Source organism: Martes martes (genome assembly GCF_963455335.1).
Source record: "Martes martes genome assembly, chromosome: 15".
NCBI classification, from domain to species: domain Eukaryota; kingdom Metazoa; phylum Chordata; class Mammalia; order Carnivora; family Mustelidae; genus Martes; species Martes martes.
In genome coordinates, this window is record NC_137903.1 from 58,887,624 (window position 1) to 58,909,275 (window position 21,652).

At 49.5% G+C, this 21,652-nt stretch overlaps 1 protein-coding gene across 1 annotated transcript in view; it reads right to left on the reverse strand.

The window, feature by feature from the left end:
• KIF26B (kinesin family member 26B) overlaps window positions 1-21,652 on the reverse strand; it is a gene marked incomplete at both ends in the record, with an annotated part of 417,901 nt that overhangs the window by 106,907 nt on the left and 289,342 nt on the right. Inside the window, one exon of the mRNA XM_080824350.1 lies at window positions 16,583-16,766. Within this exon, the coding sequence (XP_080680476.1) occupies window positions 16,583-16,766 (184 nt within the window). The remainder of the gene's footprint in view (window positions 1-16,582; window positions 16,767-21,652) is intronic.

Below are 21,652 nucleotides of genomic sequence, written 5' to 3' on the forward strand. Positions count from 1 at the left end.
AAGGGGACCCCACTGAGTCCCCCAGCCCATTCTGCCACAGGAGGTAAAGGGGTCTATAACCTAGAAGTGGGCCCCACCAGGCCACGCAGGTACCCTGATCTCACACATCCAGCCTCCGGGGCTGAGAGAAGTAAATTTCTGTTGTTTAAAAGCCACCTGGTCAGGGCACCTGGGTGGCTCAGTGGGTTAAGCCTCAGCCTTCGGCTCAGGTCATGATCTCAGGGTCCTGGGATCGAGCCCCGCATCAGGCTCTCTGCTCAGCAGGGAGCCTGCTTCCTCCTCTCTCTCTCTCTGCCTGCCTCTCTGCCTGCCTCTCTGCCTACTTGTGATCTCTCTCTCTGTCAAATAAATAAATAAAATCTTAAAAAAAAAAAAAAAAGAAAAGAAAAGAAAAAAAAAAGGAAAAGAAAGCCACGCGGTCTGTGGTATTTTGTTGCGTAGCCTGAACAGACCAAGACAACTCCTTGGGGTCATCCAGCAAATGTAGGAGGAGAGCTGGGATTCCAACACACATTCTCTAATTCCACGTTCTGTCCACTACACTGACCTGAATGCCCCCGACTCCTCACACTGCCGGTGGTGATGAGAAAAGCGAAGAGGCTGAGAGCTGCCTCTGGCCACCCTGATCTGCAGCCTTTCTCAGGCTTCACGTCCACTTAAAATCTATGAACCTGTTCAGCTTTTCACTGACTGAAGATGAATACACATGAATACCAATTATTGATGTTATTCAAGTGATTTGGAAACTTCTAGAATCTAAAATTTAAAAAAATCCCCCGTGTGTTTTGCTTCCACTGCACAGCAGGTGTCTTCCCCACAATGCCTGGGACTCCTGAGTGGGCTCCGAGTACTTGTGGAATGAGTGAGACCACTGCCACTCCGCTGTATGTTTCACAATGTAATCTTACAAGGGTTTACTTGGCAGCCTGTGCCATTCTGGCCAGGAGCCCCCCACCGCTAGGGAAGTGGGATGGCTGTGGTGAGCCACGGTGGGAATGGATAAAAGGAGAAATGAACATTGTCACCAAGATTGGTGTGGCTGAAATCCGGGCATTTCTGTGCAACATTTGTGCTACAGAGGAAGCCGATCGTGGCCAGCATTAACTGGTGGAAGGCAGACTGCCTGCCCAGAACCGGTGCCCCTGAAAGCCGGAGCTCTGACCCAGGGCTGCGAGTCCATCTCCTCTAAGATCCACAAGGACGTCGGTGCTCGCTGGTGTAGCCACACCCAAGTTCTCCTCCAAGGTGTCCAAGGCCTTAGATTTTCTCCCCAGTGCCCATCACCCCGTTTCACTCCCATGGCGGCTTTGCTCTAAACTCTCTTGAACACCCACATGGTTCTTCACCCCTAGAAACTGCTTAATGATGGTGCAACAGCGGTCCACGACATGAACTCCCAGAGAACTCCTTACTTCATGAGCACATAGCAAAGGCTCAGTAGCTACGGCCTGGGTCTGACATGGGTTATGTTTGAATTTAAGGCACCTCATCTCCCCACACTGACCTCTCCTCCTAGCTGCTCATTCATGCTTCCTGCGAAGCACCTGTAAATGCAGGGGATGACCTTCATTTGCCTCCTTCTGGAAGGGCAGCATCGTCTTCTACTTGGACATGCTCCTTCTCACTCCAGCCCAGAGGGAGCAGCCGCTTTCTTAGTCCCCCTACACCCAACCTAGGCCAATGCCAGCCCTTGCCTGGAATTTCAAGCTTAGGGCCAGAGAAGATCGGACCATGTCTGGTCTGGTGAAAACTGTAGGAATAATACTTGAGAGCTGTTAGCTGCTGGATGAGGCAAAAGCCAGTCTGAACTGAAGACAGAGAGAGAGAGTATGAAGTATTCAGCACATCTTTGCTCCAGGGCTCCCTGATTTCATGGTCTCGTTCCAGGAGCTGCCAATGCCCCTCGTCATTTGCTATTTCTAAAACACTTCGCATTTGTGTGGCTTGAAACTAAAAAAACTTCTAATTCATACAAAACCCTTTTCCTTTGCTCCCCTCCTCCCCTCCTCCCCTCCTCTCCCCCCTCCGGACCATTCCCCTTGCAAGTCCACATATCTTGCAGGATAACTTCAGAACCCGACCTATCACAATCGCCAGTCTCCCCGTCATAACAGGGGCATTCCCAAAGCAAAGGAGGCAACACTGGAACTTTGCAAAGTAGGAAGGCACAACCCAGAGCGGGAGCCAGCATTCTCTATGACCTTGAACAAAGCCCCTCACTTCACCCCACCTCAGAGGGGAAAAGTACAATTGCCTTAGCACCTGCTTTCAGCGCAATTCTCTCCATAAGCAAAGGACGGGTGCATTCTCCCGGGAAAGAGTTCGTGTGAATACGAATGCTTCACGTGCTGCCGTGATTCATTCATACAAACTAATTGCAGGGGAATTTCAGGAGTACATCCGTGTGTTAAAAAATGAAACAAAAGTACGTTCTTTCCTGCCTGCTGCACTATCAGTTGCCATCACAATGCAGTATGAATCCTGCAGGAATAACACAGTGTACTCAGTAGAAAGAAGTAAGGGAGAAAACTCCCCAGGAAGCCAATTATCTTGCACAAATTTCAGCCTTATCTGCCACGATATGCCAGCAAGGTGAAGATAATAATAATAGGTATTTTTAGTTTGCGTTGTCGACCTAGAATGATTTTTAACTGTCTTGAATAGCAGTTTCTGGGATTCTTAAGGACAGAGGTCATTTCGAACTCATCTGTGTAGCCACAAAGTAACTAGGACACGGCAGGTCCGCGACGCATGCCGTATCTGTCACCTGCACAGACATGTGGGTGAGTGGGTGGTAGATACATGAAGGAGGGATGAAGGAGGCAAAAGCAGGAGAAATAATCACGAAATGAAATCATCATACTCTATATTTTTTATTTATTAAAGAAAGAGAGGGACACCTGGGTGGCTCAGTTGGTTGGACGACTGCCTTCGGCTCAGGTCGTGATCCCGCAGTCTCGGGATCGAGTCCCGCATCGGGCCCCGCATCGGGCTCCCAGCTCCACGGGGAGTCTGCTTCTCCCTCTGACTTCTCCTCGCTCATGCTCTCTCTCACTGTCTCTCTCTCAAATAAATAAATAAATAAAATCTTAAAAAAAAAAAGAAAGAAAGAGAGTGCGAGAGCATGCAGGCAGGGGGAGAGGCAGAGGGAGAGAGAGAGAGAATCCCAAGCAGGCTCCATGTTCAGTGCGGAGCCCAACCAGGGGCTTGACTTCACAACCCTGAGATCATGACCTGAGCCGAAACCAAGAGTCCGACACCTAACCTACTGAGTCACCCAGGTGTCCCCATGTTCTGTGTTTTAACGTCTTTCAGTTCAGCGGATTTTCCCTGCCAGGTGTACAGCTAAGCCTTTGGGGGACATGAAAGTGGTATAAAGCTTCATGCAGACCAAAGACTCGGTGGAGGAAACAAGCTAAGGAGAAGAACCCGTGCTGGGGCTCGGCACGGCACAGAACATCAGAGTGGTGAGGGAGCCGGCATGGGGTGGATGCGGGATGTTGGTGGGAGCAGGCATTTACCCAGATCTGGAAAAGCAGACCCAAAGTGAGGGAAAAGAGGCAGAGCAGGCAGCAGGGAGGGCAAGCCCGAGGGGCTCAGGGTGGGCCCGCTCCTCACACTGCCTCCAGGAACCATAGCTCAATGCACACTCAAGACAGACGTCTTTAAACAAAAGTCGAAATGCAGCCATTTCTTCTGTCCCTGATCTGCTGTTCTAGACAGAACTCTCTTGGGACTGAATCACCCAGATAGCTCAATACAGTCCAGGGTGGGATTAAATATCCAGTGAGCTTCAGGGGGCCCGTCCCCCCCAGCCCCCAGCTCTGGCCCTGAGTTCTCACTACTCTGGAGCAGGGCTGATGTGCAAGGGCTCTTTCTCCCATGGAGAAACAGGTTTCTGTTTGTTTGTTTGCTTGTCTGGGCCTTTAAAATATCATTCTGGATATTAATTTACTTTCACTGGTAATTTGATTTTACTGCCCCGAAACCACAGAAGGCGATCCACACCAGTATAGCTTTCGGTGCAGGGGATAAAGGAACACAGTGATGAAGGCAAAGCTCTCTGAGATGTCGAGGGACGGGGATAGCGGTGGGACTCTGGCAGCAGAGGAGGCCCTCCCTCACCTGATCTGGCCTCGTGTCCACGCCCCAAACATACCACTGCACCCCTGCAGTGGGGCATGTCTGCACACCGGGCCTTTTCTGAAACCAAATGACACAGGAAGTGTGTGGAGAGACGGTATCGTGTAGTGGTGCAGAGAGCCTGTCGCAGAACTGGGCTTTGTGTCCCAGCTCCACCGTGGACAAGGTATGTCAGTGACCTCGGGCAGATGCCTCAAATCGGTCCCAGCTTCCTGGGATGTAAAAGAGGGGTGATTATCACAGACCCTGCCCTCAGGGTGGACATGAGGATTCACCAGTGCCTGGCCCAAGGAAACGGCTAATCTCTGTTACATGATCAGGAAGAGAACACTTGGAAACAAGATGCACGGTCTCCCCATCTGGTCATTCTCTTGTCCTCTCTGAATGTCAGTGCTCTTGTCTACCAGTAGGGTCAACTCTCCCCACATCCTCCCTACTGCCCACCTCTCAGGGCTATGCTGAAGGTCAAGGGAGGGGATCCAGGTGACAGCAGCTGTAGGCATCACACACAGAAGTGAAGGATCACCACAGGCCAATGGAGACCCAGGGCATGATTCCATTCTTCCACTCATTCACCTATGGGATGGTAAGGTTATGTGTCAGTTTGTCTGGGCCAGGGTTCAGATGTTTGGTCAAACATTATCCTAAATGTTTCAGTGTTCTTTGGGTGAGATTAATATTTAAGTCAGTAGACTTTGAATAAAGCAGATTACCCTCCATGTTGTGGGTGGGCCTTATCCAATCAGTTGAAGGCTTACTGACCTTGCCTGGAGGAAGAGGGAATTCTACCAGCAGACTGTCTTCGGACTCGAATTGCAGCTCTCTCCTGGGTCTCTACCTTGGACGTACCAGCCTACACACACACACACACACACACACACACACACACACACATCCTATTGGTTCTGCTTCCCTGAAAACCCTAATATACCTACCATTAACTGAGCACCTGTGTAGTGCTCTGGCTTTTGAAAGGGGACGAGAGAGAGGCGACCCTGCCATCCAGAAGTTTATAGTCAACAGAGATCCATTAAACAGTGAATGATGGAGATCAGTCATCCAAAGGGTACTAGATACAAAGAAAAGAAAGTCGGGTCCCCTAACCAGGGAAATCTTTCCCATGGAAACGGCATTCCCGCACTATCCATTGGATTGGCAGGAACCAACCAAGTGAAGGCTAAGCAGACCTGTAGATGACAGCAAGCTTTCTGGGATCACAGTCTTGCTTCCTGCATCCCCTCCTGGGCTGGGCTTCCCACATCCACTCCTTATGCGACACCCTACCTCTCACACTTGTAACCAGAGCACATGGCCATTTCAGGGCGATGGAGCCAGCAGCGGTCTGAATGGCTCTATTTGTCCTGGAGTCCTATGAAGGTGCTACTTTCTCCACTTCTTACAGAGTGCGGGTGGAGCGAGAGGCAGGCAGAGCAGCAAACCCTATCTCAGCTCCCCCACGCGGTAAAGCGTTCCCAAAGGCTCTTACTCCTCCTTCCCCACCTCATTGCTGGGGTGGTCGGGGAGCATCTGGCCAAGCAGCTGAAGGAAATAACCCTTGCGAGAAAAGAGTCTCCCCTTGTATTTTCCCTGCAAAAAAAGTCACAAGATTCCATCGAGGGCTCCCTGTTCTGAGGCTCAGAGAGAAAGAGCTTTGTGTAGTGATGATGGCTGGTGGTGTGTCTGGAGGTAACATGCCGGCCTGATCCCATTCTCACCTCGCTCCACAACAGACCTGAGGCTTTCCCAGTGCCTGGCCCCCAGCAGCTCATCCACCACGACGGCTGACCCAAACTCACCGTCTCAGTCCTCTGACTTTTGCCCCACATTGGTCTGAACTGCTCCAGGCTAAGGGTCGTGCGTACCCACTGGGTCTTCAAGGCAGCGCAAGTAAGCTGGGCCACCGGGGAGCCTCAGGATGGAGCGAGCAAGAGCGCTCCTTCCCTTGCCATGTGCCAGCAAGCCTGCGTTCTGGAGTAAGAGAACTGAATTTGCAAACCGAAGGAGCCAGCCCTGGGAAACAGAGACTGGTTTTATCATCACTGGTCTCGGCAAGAAAAAGTCTCGGGCTCGCTACAGCTGGTACAGTGCCCCAGTAAGGAACCCACCGAGTATCTCACCAGTGGTGGCAAAGAGACCTCAGCTCCAGGGGACAAAGTGTCTACGCGAGTCATTGGCTGTGGCCCGGAGCACAGAGCACACCAAGCCAACAGGAAAAGAATGTGAAAGGAATCCCGTCCCCAGCACTAAATGCTACTCTAATGGTTCTATTTCTGGTTGTTTAGAATTAGAGGTCAAGTACTCTAATTCAATGCTGGAATTTAGAGGTCAGTGTTGCGGACTGGACTGCCAGTTGGTGCCCCCCCCCCAATTCCTATGTCGAGATGCTAATCCCCAGGTAATGGTATTAGGAGGGAGGGTCACTGGGGTAATTAGGGCAGGAGGGTAGATCTCTCACCAGTGGGATGAGTGCCCTTATAAGAAGAAATGAGAGAGCTTCCTCTCCCCGTCTCCTCCCCTGTCTTCCACGTGAGATGTGACAAGATGACCACCATGTGCATGCCAGGAAGAGAGCTCTCCCTGGATCCCAGATCTGCCAGCACCCTGACCTTGGGCTTCTCAATGTCCAGAACAGGGAGAAATAAGTTCTCGTTTCAGCCGCCCAGTCTATACGGTATTTTGGTTAACAGTCAAATGGGCTCAGAGGGTATTACAGAACAGAGCTGAGATGGATTCGTAAAGCCATGGGAGAGAATGAGTAGTCGAAGGACTTTTAATTCAGCAACTATTTAGCAACTCGAGAAAATTATGGTTTGCTTTTAAGAATGCATCCAAATGATTTCCTCCCTTCCATAATGATTCATTTTAGTTCAATGAAGCATTAGAAAGGAATTCAAACGTTTTGTTATGCGAGTCATTCAGGAAGCTAGAACAGCATTTCCTACTCTGAGGCACAAAGGAAAACTTTCTAATTAACTCAGCAGTTTGGACTCACCATTTTTTATAAGGCATTACTATCAATCCCATTTTAATGGGATAATTATAGCAAATCATGATTAACTTTCCTTGCAGCCATTAGCAAGAGAAAGACACAGAAAGATAAGATTGGAGAAATGTTAGCTTAAAATATACCTACTATTCCCATTCTTTTGATATCAGTAATTGTCTAATTGTGCTGAGCCTGACCAAAATGTGGTTTTTGGACAAAGAATGATCAAAAGCCCTATTCTGGCATTATAATCCATCTTATTGCCCTTTGGTTAATTGAGAACGTGGCATTTATTCCAGGGAGAATTCCCTCATTTCATCTCGTGCTTTCATTCCATAAGTCAGGATGCTAATTAGGATTACGGGTATTCCAGGAGGCCCCAAACCTATCCAATTATGGCACAGGTTTCTAGCCTTTACAAAGTCCCTTCAGAAAAATCACCTTCCTCTTTCTCTTTCTATACGCTTGCATGTCTACACACACACACACACACACACACACACACACACAATGCCTACCATCTCCATTAATACCTTAAGAAAATACCCTAAAAAAAAAAAAAAAAAAAGGCCGGTAGACTTGAGGTTGCAAATCACAAAATGGGGAAAAAGATCAACCATCTCTCATGCAGACTGTGCCTTAAAGGCTTCATGACCGATCAGCTTCGTAAGGTAAAACTTCTCCCTTCTCCCACATAACACGGAGGCTGGCCACGGAGAGCTGCAAAGACGGAAAGAACACGATTCCCTTCTCCCAAGAAGTTTACAACCTCGGGAGAGACACCGAGAAGCCGTTTCAGCAGGAATGCAAGGATTTCAAAGCTCGCTTGGCCGCGGAGGTCTCTTCTGCAGCATGGCCGTGGAGATCAGGGTCTGCAGGACTTCCCCTCTCTGGAGCTTGAGCCGGAAGGTTTCAGAAGGCCTCCTGCTCCACCGAAAGCAGGCGGAAGTTCAGAGAACCGGAAGGTGTAGACGCTCTATGAAGAAAATGGACCTACGAATCTCTTCCCTTTCCTGAGCTCTGAACACTTCAATAATGGACCAAGACATAAAACTGGTAATTCCGGGCCGCAGGACCCCATGATCCCTCCCTGCTGGCCTGAGAACCATTTCATTCAGTTTGTTCTTTGTAGATAACCCCTGGCAAAGAGAGCCCTGAATGGAGTATTTTATATATGGTGATGCACCCTCCTGTCCAAAATCAGATCTAATGAAGCTGAAATGGGCTGCTTACCCTTCTAGTTTTCCTTCTGATTATAAAGACAACGGCAAATTACCTCCATACAAGTTGGCCAGCAGGACTAAAGGCACTCACGCTAGGAATGAAAAGCAAAATGGCGCCCCACTTTCTTTCTTTTTTTTTTTTAAAGATTTTTATTTTTATTATTTACTTGAGGGAGAGAGGAAGAGAGAGCATGAGAGGGGGTAGGGTCAGAGGGAGAAGCAGACTCCCTGCTGAACAGGGAGCCCGATGTGGGACTCGATCCTGGAACTCCAGGATCATGACCTGAGCTGAAAGCAGTCTCTTAACCAACTAAGCCAGCCAAGCACCCCACCCCACTTTCTTTATATGTGTTTCACGGGGACCCTTTCTGTCCAAGTGGCCTTTAATGGAGAATATCTTCTAATACTTCCCTCTCTTGCAAGAATGAGAGCTGCTAAATGGTAAGAGCAGCCTCTTGGAGGTGTAGACGAAAGCCCCCATGATTGAGGGCATCCAGGTTTGCTCCAGAAGCAGCTGGGTCCTTGGAGAAGCCCCGGAGTCTGGGATGGGAGGGCGCTAGGACTGCATGGAAACCTCCTCGGGGTGGGGGAGGGGAAAGGAAGGACCCACCCAGGTGGACCCGTTGGAAGTTTTCTTCCAAGCTCCCTTTCCTCAGGCGCAGCTCTGAGGAGGAGTCAGAATAAGAAAGGAAGGAAGGAAGGACAGAAAACCAAACTCCAATAACAAGAGCTCAGCCCACTCAGGCAAAACCAGCAGAGCCGAGAAAGGAATATCTGTAATTAGGGAGTAGAAGGTCACACGAGTTGACTCCCCAGAAGAGCTGACAACTTAATTTACAAAGCTATCAGGCTAGCCGTCCGGATGAATTATTTTGTATTATTTATGCAGTATTATTTATACATTCTTCCCCCTGCTCCCGCCCCCCTCCAGCACACCGAAATAGAGAGCTCACGAGTCACGTTTCCCATTTGTAGTAGCATTTGAGGATGGAGTAGTGGCTGGTGAGTGAGTAGCGGGATCCAGAATTTTCCATCATTTATATATACCTGAAATGAATGTCTAAGGCTGGCCGGGTCTTTCCCGTTCTCTCCAATGAAGCTTCAGGATGAAGAATGATTGAACCAATAATGAGGAATTTGACAATCTACAGACTGTTTAAATAACCTGGACCTTGGTGGGCTGGAAGGCATGAAATTCTCCTCCACATAACCCGGCATCACTTCCTGAACGAGGGAGAGATACACCAGCCATTCCAACTTGTTGAATAAATAAGAGCTATAGGAGTACCTTTAGAAAATGATTTTAATCAAATTTTTCTGTCTTGTTGTGCTCATCTTGTAATCAGGATATCAGAAATCCTGGCTCCCTCTTCCCCACAGTGTCACAGGGGTTCAACACGGCCAGACCTCGTTTCACTGTATTTCATTTTACTGCACTGCCCGGACATTGTGTTTTTTATGAATCGAAGGTTTGTGGCAAGTCTCCTGGCGCCATTTTCCCAACAACACCTGCTCACCACCTGTCTGTGTGTTCCATTTTGGTAATTTGCCCGATATTTCAAACTTTTTCATGTATTTGTTATGGCGATCTGTGATCTTTGTTATTATTGTAATTGGGGCATCCCACACTGTGCCCATCTAGGACGATGAACTGATCAATAAATAACCTGTCGCTTCCAAGAGCTCCACGGACCAGCCGTTCCCCATCTCTCTCCCTCTCCTCAGCCCCCCATTCCCTGAGATGCAGCTATGCCAAAACTGAGCCAATAATAACCTTATAATGGCCTCCGTGTTCAAGTGAAAGGAAGAATCGCATGTTCTCACTTTAAATCAAAAGTTAGATGTGATGGGAGTGCGGAAGGCGTGTGGAACCTGAGATGGGATGGAAGCCAGGCCTCTTGGACCAAGCATGAGCCGAGCTGAGAACGCAAAGGGAAAGTTCGTGAAGGAAACGACAAGGGCTACTCCAGTGAACGCATGAATGAGAAGAGAGCGAAACAGCCTCATAGCTCACACGGAGGACGTTTCGGTGGTCTGGACCCAAGAGCCATCAGCCACCACATTCCCTTAAGCCAAAGCCTAACCCAGAGCAAGGCCCTAACTGTCTTCAACACCAAGAGGACTCAGAGAGGTGAGGGAGCCACAGAAGGAAAGTCTGAAGCTGGCAGAGGTGGTTCACGAGGTTTCAGGAAAGAAGTCGTCTGGACAGAAGTGCAAGTTGAAGCAGCAGATGCTGCCGGAGAAGCTGCAGCAAGTTCTCCAGAAGATCCAGCTCCGAGAAGTCATGAAGGCGGCCACACGCAACATCAGATTTCAATGTCGACAAAACAGCCTTGCCCTGGAAGATGCCATCTAGAACTTTCACAGCCAGAGAGAAGTCAACGCCTGGCTTCAAAGCTTCAAAGGGCAGGCTGACTCTCCGGTGAGAGGCTCACGCAGCTGGTGACTTTAAGGGGAAGCCAGCGCTCAGGTGCCATTCCAGAAATCCTAGGACCCTTAAGGATGATGCTAAGTCTACTCTGCCTGTGCTCTGTGACCAGAGCAACAAGGCCTGGATGATAGCACATCTGTTTACAACCTGGTTTACTGAAGATTTTAAGCCCACTGTTTAGACCTACTATTCAGAAAAAAGATTCCTTTCAAAAGATTTCTGCCCGTTGATAATGGACCTGGGAAACCAAGAGCTCTGATGGAGCCGGACAATGAGATTAGGGTTGTTTTCATGAACAGAACATCCATTCTAAGCCCATGGATCATGAAGTAATTTGTACTTTCAAGTCTTAATATTGAAGAACTACATTTCATTTGGCTACAGCTGCCACAGAGCGTGATTCCTCTGATGGATCTGGGCAAAGTAAATCAAAAACCTTCTGGAAAGGATTCACCTTTCTATTTCATCCACTCTAGATGCCATTATGAATATCTGTGAGTCATGGGAAGTCATCAAAATATCGACATTCACGGGGTTTGGAGGAAGTTGACCGCAACCCTCAGGGATGACTCTGAGGGGTTCAAGACTTCAGGGGAGGAAGTCACTGTAGACGGGGAGGAAAGAGCAGGAGAACTAGAATCAGGAGTGGAGCCCGAGGATGGGACTGACGGGCTGCAACCTCATGATGGAACCTGAACGGATGAAGTTGCTTCTCATGGAGGCGCAAGGAAAGTGGTTTCTTAGACGGAATGTACTTCTGCTGAAGATGCTGTGAAGATCGTTGAAACAACAACAAAGGTTTGGAATATCCCATAAACTAAGTTGGTAAGACAGCAGTAGGGTTTGAGAGGACTCACTCCAATTCTGGGAGAATTTCTCCCACGGGTCCAATGCTGTCAAGCAGCATCGCATGCTACAGAGAAATCCCTCATGAAAGGAAGCGTCCATCGATGAGCCAAACTTCACTGTGGTCTGATTTTAAGAAACTGCCACAGCCACCCCGCCCTTCAGCGCCCACCACCCCGACCAGTCAGCAGCCACCAACGTGGAGGTGAGACCCTCCAGCAGCAAAAAGATTACGACTCCCTGAAAGCTCAGATGGGTAGCATTTTTTAGCAATAAAGCAGTTTTAATTAAGGGTGTACACTGCTTTTTTTAGAGATAACGCTACTACACACCTGACAGATCACCGTATCGTATAAACATCACTTTTATATGCACTGAGAAACCAAAAAATTCATTTGGCCAACTTCACTGTGATCTTTGCTTTTACTGTAATGGTCTGGAACCGAACGACATCTCTGAGGTGTGCCTCTAATCAGATGGCTTTGTCCGTAAAAAGGCATATAATAAATCTGTAAAAGACATAGTCTTTACTAAGAAGCTCGCATGGTTTTTTGGTTTTTTTAATCATTTTTTTCTACACTAGGAGCTTCCACATCAATCAAGAGACAGTTTAGAATGAAGCTTAATGTAGACAACGTGGGAGCTGGTGGTGACCCCGGACGTGTGTGTGTGTGTGTGTGAGAGAGAGAGAGAGAGAGAGAATTTAGAGCCCATACCTTTCAATGCAGGTCAAAATATGCTGCTACTGTGTTTGACAAATACTGATGAACACAATACAGATGGGTTAAAATCAAGGCTGAGAAGAGCGAACAAACAGCCCCAGCCTCGACGGCACAGGAGACGTAATCCAGCCAGACAAGCCAGTCTGTTTCTAAATCACAGCTCCGAGGACCCCACCAAGTCGCCTGCCTCTGGGCTGCACGGCCCGAAGAGGAAACCTCTCGGGGAAGCCCTGGAGAAATGCAGAGATGGGTGCGGGTCGATGGTGAGGGGGACGGATCCCCAGGAGCAGGGAACAGCATGGCTGGCACAGGAGCGTGGCTGAGGCTACAAACCAGGCAAACACTGTCACAGGAGCCTCGAGTTCATGGAGATCAGGACGCCCCTCCCCGCTTCCTTTACGGGGATGTGCCCAGAGCAGCCAACCAGCTCCGCTGTCCTGTGCCCTGCTGGGACTCAGGACCTCTCCAGATGGGACTCAGGAGCTCTCCAGATGATCACTGAGTGACTCAAGAACGACAAGCCCTCCCCATCCTGTCCCAGCTTAATTTTCCATCATGCCTCTTCATGATCACTCCCTCCAAATTTGTGGGATCTTTCCATATTCTGTAGGATCTGTTCTCTTGCTGCTAACACTCACCTATTAGAGTTTTCTTATATTCCCAAAACACGACTGGGGGTCGACGGGCTGAGCGCTTCTCATGGCGTGCTTTGGAGGCATTCCCAGAAATTCTAAAGAAAAAAGAAGGCTCCTTTGCGCCTTCGTGCTTCATGGATTTCCCTTTGGGAATTCTCCTGACAAGAGAAGAATTAGCCAGTATATGGGGGGACATGACTGTCACCATTACCAGTCTCGTCTTCAAAGTGCCACACGCGGGAGGCATGGCGGCAGAGCCTCACACTCAGGGAGTTAAACAGATAACGTGATTTGCTCTAGAAGCTTGTAATCCAAGACAAAGAGCTCTGACACTAAGCTGTGACAACTAACAAATGAATCTTAATCATGGATGTTAATTAATTGTGCAAATAAATTTCACGAGGAGCATTTACTGACTTAGGAGAAGGAGCCATTTTCAAACAGATTAGAGGTATCATTTACATATAAGCCAAACCAATGAAATACAAACGGGGACTAAGCTGCTTTGGTCCACTAATCATTTTTATCTATTCAGTAAGAATGTCTCTACAAGACCACTTAGTATAGTTTTGTTTATATTGCTTGGAAGTAATTCCAACTTTTCCTTAAATCAGATTGTCCTTCATTTTGGTCCAAATTGGTGAGATTTCATTTTTTTTAAAGAGATTTTTTTAAGAGATTGAGCCTGTGCATGAGCACACGTGCGTGAGCAGGGAGGGAAGGGCAGAGGGAGAAAGAGAATCTTGAGCAGGTTCCAAGCCCAACGCGGAACCCAACGCACAACCCAAAGCAGGGCTCCCTCTCTCCACCCTGAGATCATGACCTGAGCTGAAACGAGGAGTCAGACACTTACGTAACTGACGGAGCTGCCCGACTGGTGAGATTCTCACCCTACTGGTGAGATTCCTAAGACTGACTGGAATAATGCGCAAGGTTCTAAGTGCCGTGAGGACTGCCGTTCTGCCTTGTGTGTCGGCGACTGCAAGCCTAGTGCCCAGCACCGTGCCTGATACATAAAAGGTGCCCGTGGAATAACCGCAGTGTGCCCGGGAGAGCCCCAGATGCTGATGAGGTTGGGGTGTTTCCTGTGTCTGCTGAACTTGAGCTTCAAGTACACTGAAGTTATTTGCAATGTCTTCCATCACCATGGCGTCCCAAAGAGCTCCGGCCTCAAGCGGTGCTCATTGGCCGCAGGGACGCTGGGTGGACAGTCTGGGGAGCTGCTGGCACCGGCAGCACCTCTGATCTCACTGTGTGTCTGCTCTTCGCAGCTCCCCCTGCCCTTTCTCTCCCAGCCTCCTTTGCTACCACTGCGACCCCCACACATTCTTGTCTCCACCCCCAAATTGTAAAGCTCATGTATATCTCGTGGCAGCCCAGCGAGACCTAGAAAATAAAAGGGCTTTAATGCTCCTGACTCAGGGGGCACCAGGCGACCTCTTACCCTCTGGGGGCCTCAGTTACTTTGTTCATGAAAGGAGAGGGTTTGATCTAAATAAACCCATCAGCCTCTCCGGCACCAGTGAAAACCTCCCAGGTCTCCCGAGGAAGTCCTGGGGCGGCTGCGGCACAAGAGGGCGGGGCTGAGCTGGGCTTGCTTCTAGCAATTCCATCAGGCTTCCCTACCTCCAGCCTCCGGATTCCTACAGGGCACCTGCCATGCTCCGCAGTCAAATCCACCGTATTTCTTAGAGCTGTTGATACGGAAGTTCTGCAACGGAGCTCCATTGATGGGAATGAGTCCCTCCGTGTGGGGAAGGACTGCAGCTCCTTACGGTGGAGCAGCAGGGGGTGGGAAAGCAGGGGTGTGGGAAGCAAGCGCCCGCTCAAGGTCAGGCGGCTGGGTGCCCCCACGGCAGGTCCAGGCTCCTCAGCACTGTCACCTTCTGGGACGCCCAGTCTGATGGCCCAGTCCGTGACACACCACCTCAGACACACTCAGGACCTCCTGCCATTCCTGGTCAGAGAACCGCCCCCATCACCCCTTTCTCTCACACTCGAAGAAGCATATGGGATTTCATTAAAAAAATAAGTGTATTTGCAAGCTTTCCTTTACTAACGATAATAATCTTAATTGTGGTTATCCCTGGTCTCAGACCTACTTATCTTATTTATAATCCTGCTTATGTGTGTAGAATATTATTTAGTCCGCTTCTAGCTGAGCAGTGCCCTCCAATCTATTTTGAAGCAAGTGCTGGGTCATCTTCTTGGCTGGCGACACTCTGTTGGTTCAGTCCCTTGGTGACCTGGTCCCCTTGTCCCAGAAGGAGCCTACAGTGCTAAGTCTGTTTTGCCCAGGGCAGTTCAGCTCCAAACTCCTTAGCAAAACAAAAGCCCACATCCACTTAAATGGCTCAGAGGGTAAGTTACCTTACAGGTATCTTAGCACAATTACAAAGAAAAGGAAAGATTTGAACGCCCTGAGTTTACTCGTCGGCCCTCCCCAGAAGAGCTCTTGTCAACCACCCAAAATTACCCCATTGAGGGTGTCCCTGCTCTCCCTCAGTGGCTCGCCGTGAGCCCTTCCCTAGTGAGGGATCCTGATTCGTAAGGTTTTCACCATCTCCGTCCTGGCTGGTGAGACTAGGACAGCTTTATTCCCTACTCTGCTTCGGGGCTGGGAAAACCGTCAGCTGACAGCTGTCTACCCTGCCCCATGCCATGGAACATTCCAGAACTGGATGCTTACTCCACTGGGGTAAGCATTGCTCTATTCAACATAATCTTGAAGTTCAAACGCCATTGAGAAGAGTAACATGGCAAGTTGATACTTTCCCAATGGGGTGGTGAAACTGGGGTGGTGGGGGTGGAGGGGAGAGCATGGGAGAAGGCAGAGAGACAGGGAGGAGAAGGGGCCCAGGGAAGGGGTAGAGGGCCCCAAACTCCGGAAGGACTCCGAGTTATGGGAAGACCATGAACCTGACCAGCGGAGTCTGGGTCAAGGGGAAAGGGCCACAGTAAGAGCTGGGTCCTCATCATGTTTAGCCAGACCTGCGACCTTCCAGAAAGAAGTACAGGCGAATGACTTGAGGTAGGCGAGGCGCCGGCAAGGACGTGCCCCATCCTACACGCGACGGAAAGGAGAAAAGATACAACAGCCACCTTTCTGGAGCCAACTATATTCAGAAGTCTCAGCTGATTTCCCAACCGGAGAGCAAAAGCGACAGTGATGTCACCCGGACACCAAGTGAGCACAGAACATTTGGGGGTGACGTCAGAAAACAAAGTGACCCCAAACCCAGCTGAGCCCCATCTCCGAATAGCCTTGGCCGGTCGGCGGGCCTCCTTTCCGAGGGTTTGTGTTTTCCCTGGGGCTCCTGCCCCTGCCTGCGGTCTTTTTGTCTCTTCTTCAAACGGTTACAGTCGCGTCAAACACCGCACGGCCGCTTTTTTCCTGCCCAAGCCCGATCGGACCCCCAGTAACTGGAATGTCTTCATTGGCAAGGCAGTGCACGTAACCAAAGCAAAGTTTAAGGTCCTTCCAAGTGAATTTAAGTCTGTCTCCCGTTCTCCCCGTCACCCTTCGGTGTCAGCCACCCAGCCGGGCTCCGCGCCCTCATTCCCCTCCCGGCGCGACCCGCTCTCCGAGCGCCTACCTTGCCCAGGCCTGGCGTGTCCTTGACCTTGTTGACGGCCCGAAGCAGGCAGGGCGGGGCCGGGGGAGGGCAGGTCTGCAGAATGCCGCTGAAGCTGGTGGCAAAGAGAGGGGGCTCGGCCACAGACGAGGGGGAAGGTCGATGCTTCTTCTTTTTAGAAGACAGGTTTAGCTTCTGGGCCGCTCTGGAGGGAAAGAATGCAGAAGAGGGACAATGAGGGGTGAGTACGATCCAACGTCCAATCAGCTATGCCAGGCTCACTCTCTATCCTCTTTCTCTTAAAGAACCTCTGGTTCTTCCTGAGGCTTGATAGTTCCCTGTTCGCCCCCCAAGGGCTCAGCAGTGGCCCCTCACTACCGCCCAGCGAACCTAATGAGCCACCGACTCCCTTATATACAGAGAGAGAAAAAAAGCCATACAATTGCACTGAAATCTGCAATCGCGATTTCTAAAGGTTGGTTTGCGATCCACACTCAGCCATAAGCGTGGATGCAGCTGGTCCGTCTTTGGGGGAACAACAGCGCCTACGAGGCTAATGATCCCACAGCTTCTCTGGTATGAACTCCGGTGTGAGAGGCCTTACGAGTTATTTAGAAATTTGAACACCTTGTAAAATCCCAACCACCCTGGTGAAGGACCACGTGGCGACCCGTCAAGGCTCACTCTGTGTGTGGTTGTGGAAGAAAAACACACGGCCCAGGGAAACATAAATCAACCTGGTTTTGGAAACATAACACCAAACAGGACACAGTCCAGCCCGGACGTACAGTGTTGAGACTATGGGCTGCTTGTGTGGAAAATGGGGATTTGTGCGGCGGGGGCGGGAGGGGGGTGTCTTTCGATACAAAATGCAATTCATGGGGGGGCTTCGGGGGCTCAGTCGGTGAAGCGTCTGCCTTCGGCTCAGGTCATGATCTCAGGGTCCAGGGATCGAGTCCCACATCGGGCTCCCTGCTCAGCGGGGAGCCTGCTTCTCCCTCTGCCTCTGCCCCTCTTCCCCTGCTTGTGCTCTGTCTCAAATAAATAAATAACATGTTTAAAAAAAAATGCAATTCAAAGGCAAGCGCCAGGAGTGAAGGCCAGAGCCAACAAAGGTGGCATAGAGAGGGCAGATGGGGAAAGGCAGGAGAGAGGTTGCCAGCATCGTTTATAGTACTGGGAGTTTACATCGTCTCTCCTACAACACAAACGTTCTGCAACACTTAGACCATATCCTTGTTACAGCGAGCGGTGGTGGGGGGTGGTGGGAAATCAAAGCAGGTGGCCACGAGGCCACGTTACTGCAGCAACTCCGATATATTCACTTCTGGATTCATTCCAGGCTTCTTCCTAGCACCCATGCCCACCCACGCCCCACTCGGCGTGGAGGAGAGCGAGGGTCCTGGAAGTCAAATCATATGCAGGGCCCTCCCAAGGACATCATCCCAGGGTTCCCTCCTCTCTCTCTCTCTCCTGCAAGGCCCGATTTTCACTCTGGAAGATACTGGATCATTCCCAACAGCATACAAGCATGCTGTTGTTTCTCCTGTCTTAAAGGAAAAACACACACCCTCTTCTTGGTTCTTCCGTGGTCGGCTCCCGTTCTGTCTCCTTGATCATCTTTGCCCAAAACTCAGGGCAAGAGCTGTCTATCCTTGTTTTCTCTGGTTCCTCTCCTCCCCCTGCCTCTGAGCACATTCCATGGGGCGGGGGGGGGGGGTCCCCAACCCCCAGCTGCTCTGGAAGGGCTCTTGTCCCGGCTCTGACGGCTTGCGCCGTAGCTCAGTGGTGTGGTTCTCAGTCCCCTCCCTCCTGACCCATCAAAGCAGTGATTATATCCTTCGCTTTTGTGTACCTTCTTCTGGAAGCTTCCAGGACATTCCTGGCCAAGACTTTTCTGGTGTTCTTGGCTGGTTTCTTCCCTTTCTGCTCACCCCTCAGAGGCAGGATGCCTCAGGGCTCAGTCCTCAGTCCTCTCCACGTCTACCTTCTGTCTCTGGCTGTTATCTCCCAGGAACACCATTTAAATAACATCGTAATGCCTGGGACCCCTAAATTTTTATTTCCAGCTTAGACCTCTCTCTGGAAATCTGTCTTTAGTTATCCAACTACCCCCTCCACAATTCTATTTGGATATCTAATCAAGGTCTCGGACTTAGACACTAAATTCTTGATCTTTTCCTGAAAAACTGTGTTTCCTTGGCCTCCCCTCTTCCAGAAAATGACGGTTCCGTCCATGCGATGGCCCCGGCATGTCTGACTCCTCTCTCTCTCACACCACGCAGCCGATCCATCAGGAAACTTTCCGGGCTGTAACTCCAGAATGCACCCACGATCCGCTGCCTGTCGCCACCGCCTTGACGCCACTGTCTCTGTCTGAGCCACTAACCCCTCTTGCCTGGGTTTCCAGAAGAGTCTCCTAACTCGTCCTTCCTCTGTTGTCCTTCCCCAGCCTGCAACCCCACCGCCCAGGCTGTTTTCCACATGGTTGTCAGAGTGGTTCATTTAAAACACAAACTGCTCAGAAAACCCAACTCCTCCGTTTTGCTTCTCATCTCATACAAAAGCTGAAGTAATTACAGTGGACTGGAAGGCCTCCCATGGATCCTCCCTCCTACCTCAGACCACCCTTCCTACTGTTCTTGGTCTTCAGCTACTCTCATCGAGCCATACTAGCCTCCAAATGCTCCTGGTTCACTCCCGCTGTAGGGCCTTTGCACAGGCTCCTGCCTTAGCCTGGAACGCTCTGGCCCAGGTAGAGGTAGGCACGTGGCTCACTCCCCTACCTCCTTCAAATCTTTCTTCACGTGTTACCACATCAGGGAACCTACCCTGCCCACCGCGTCAGACTGCACTTTCCAAAGATGGCTGTACCCACACGTCTCCCAGTCCACATGCTCCTCCTAGGACGTGACATTGATGTGTCTCCATCGACAGGCACGGTTTACTTTCCTTCTCTTCCAACGCCATTGGAACTTCGAAATTGCCTTGACCAACAAAATGTGGTGGGAATGATGTTGCATGACCTCCAAGGTTGGGTCATAACAGAAAATACGGCTTCTACCAGCTCTATCCTTGAACCTGGCCTCTGTCTTGTGAGGAAGCCTGTGTCACATGGAAAAGGCCACGCAGAGAAGAGCTGGGGGCATCCAGTCGATAGCCAGCATCAACCACCAGACATCGGAGCAAATGAGCCTTCAGATGATGGCAGTGGCCATACTTCAAGTCTTCTGGCTGAGGCCCAAGGCACTGTGAGCCTCGATAAGCCGCCCCACTATGCCTTGTCCCAAATTTCTGAACTCCAGAGAACATGAGAGATGATAAGTGATCGTTGTTGACTTAAGCCACGAAGTCTTGGGGTAACTGGTTACACAGCCATAGTAAATGAACCAGCAGCACCCGCCCCCAATCTCCTCATTTCTCTTACCCTGCCTGCCTCACCCACCCATGCCCTGCGTGGCACTTCCTGTCTTCTAACACAGCAGGTGACTTACTTAGTCATCATTTGTGTTATTTATTGTCTGTTTCCTCTCTAGAATGTAAATCCCAGCGGGGCCAAAGGAGCACAAGGGTATGCTGAATGAATGAATGAAGACTGAAGGATCTGGGGCTATTTAGCCTGGAGAATAGAAATCAGGAGAAAAGGGAAGGAAAAGTCTTCTAAAAAACTGTTTTCAAAAAAAAGAAAAAAATGAATAGGGGCACCTGGGTGGCTCAGTCGGTTGAGTATCCGTATCTCGATTTCAGATCACGATCTCTGGGTTGTGGGATCGAGCCCCGCATTGGGCTCCGTGATCAGCACGGAGTCTGCTTGTCCCTCAGCCCCTATCCCCTCTCGAGCGCATGCGTTCTCGCTCTTTTTCTCAAATAAATACAATCTTTTAAAAAAATGAGTGAATGACATGTAGCAGGAAGAATTTTTCAAGCGATAATGCCGGGTAATTTCACAAGCCATCTTATTCGGTCTCAGAAAACCTGCCAAGGAAGACAATGATACTTCCATTTCACAAAGAAACAGGGCTTTCAAGAGTGAAATCCAGAGTCCTTTAGCATCTGACCTGAATCTGAACATCCAGCTTCTTCAGATACTGGGTAGATAATGGGCAAATCACTTCAATCCCGACTGTTCATAACGTATGTGAAGGATGTGCATAGCACCTGGTGTTTGGTTGGCATGCGAAAATATGACCATCATCACCGTCATCAGCACGGTGATCAAACTGTTTCTGTGTAGTCGGATTGAACAAAAATGGTACCTACCTTTGTAGACTTTCTAGGAAAATGAAATAAGACTGTGTGTTAGGGGTTCGGTACAAAGGAAGTTCTTAATAGATGGCATTTTGTAGGATTGTAGGAAGACAAGAGAAGACTAAAGGTAGGTCTACCTGCCCCATATTGTACAACACTGTCTCTCTAGGGAGCAAAACAGGCAGATGGGACAGAAAGACACACTTGGGTTTATAAGTATAAGGTTTATCTTTCTAGAAACTAGAGTAACCCATTAGTCCTGGGTCTGCTTCATGAAATAGTGAGCTTTCTGTCATCGGAAATGCCCAAGGAGGAGCTAGAAAACCACTTCCGGGGAATATCAGGGGGAACGAGGGATGCGTTGGGAGACTCAGATAACTTCCAAAATCTCTTCCAAGGCAGAGTTTCTGAAATGATTCCTGGAATCACTAAATTCCATTTAAGGAAGGCTCTGTTGGCTTCAATGCAGAAAAAGAGTCATGGAGGGAATTATTTTGAGAATACAGATAAAAATTACTTTCTTTCTAAAACATGTATATGAAGTAAGTGTACTAAAGAGAATTCCAGAATTGGAAAAATTAGTAAGAGCCATGTTTTATAGCTTTATGTTCTGTGAGAACATTTTACTTTAATTTCGACAGTGTCAGAGGCAGCTGTTTGATCTGATCGGTCTTGTATGTTCCAGCTTCTTGGAACTCAGCAGTTTCTGCTTTTATTATACAGCACTTCAGTGACAGGCAGAGAGGGGAAGGTTAGGGTCCAGGAATCACTCATGAATAATTGTATTACTTGGTGACATAAAGGAGACGGAGTCATGAAAGAATTCAACAGGTAAAGACATTT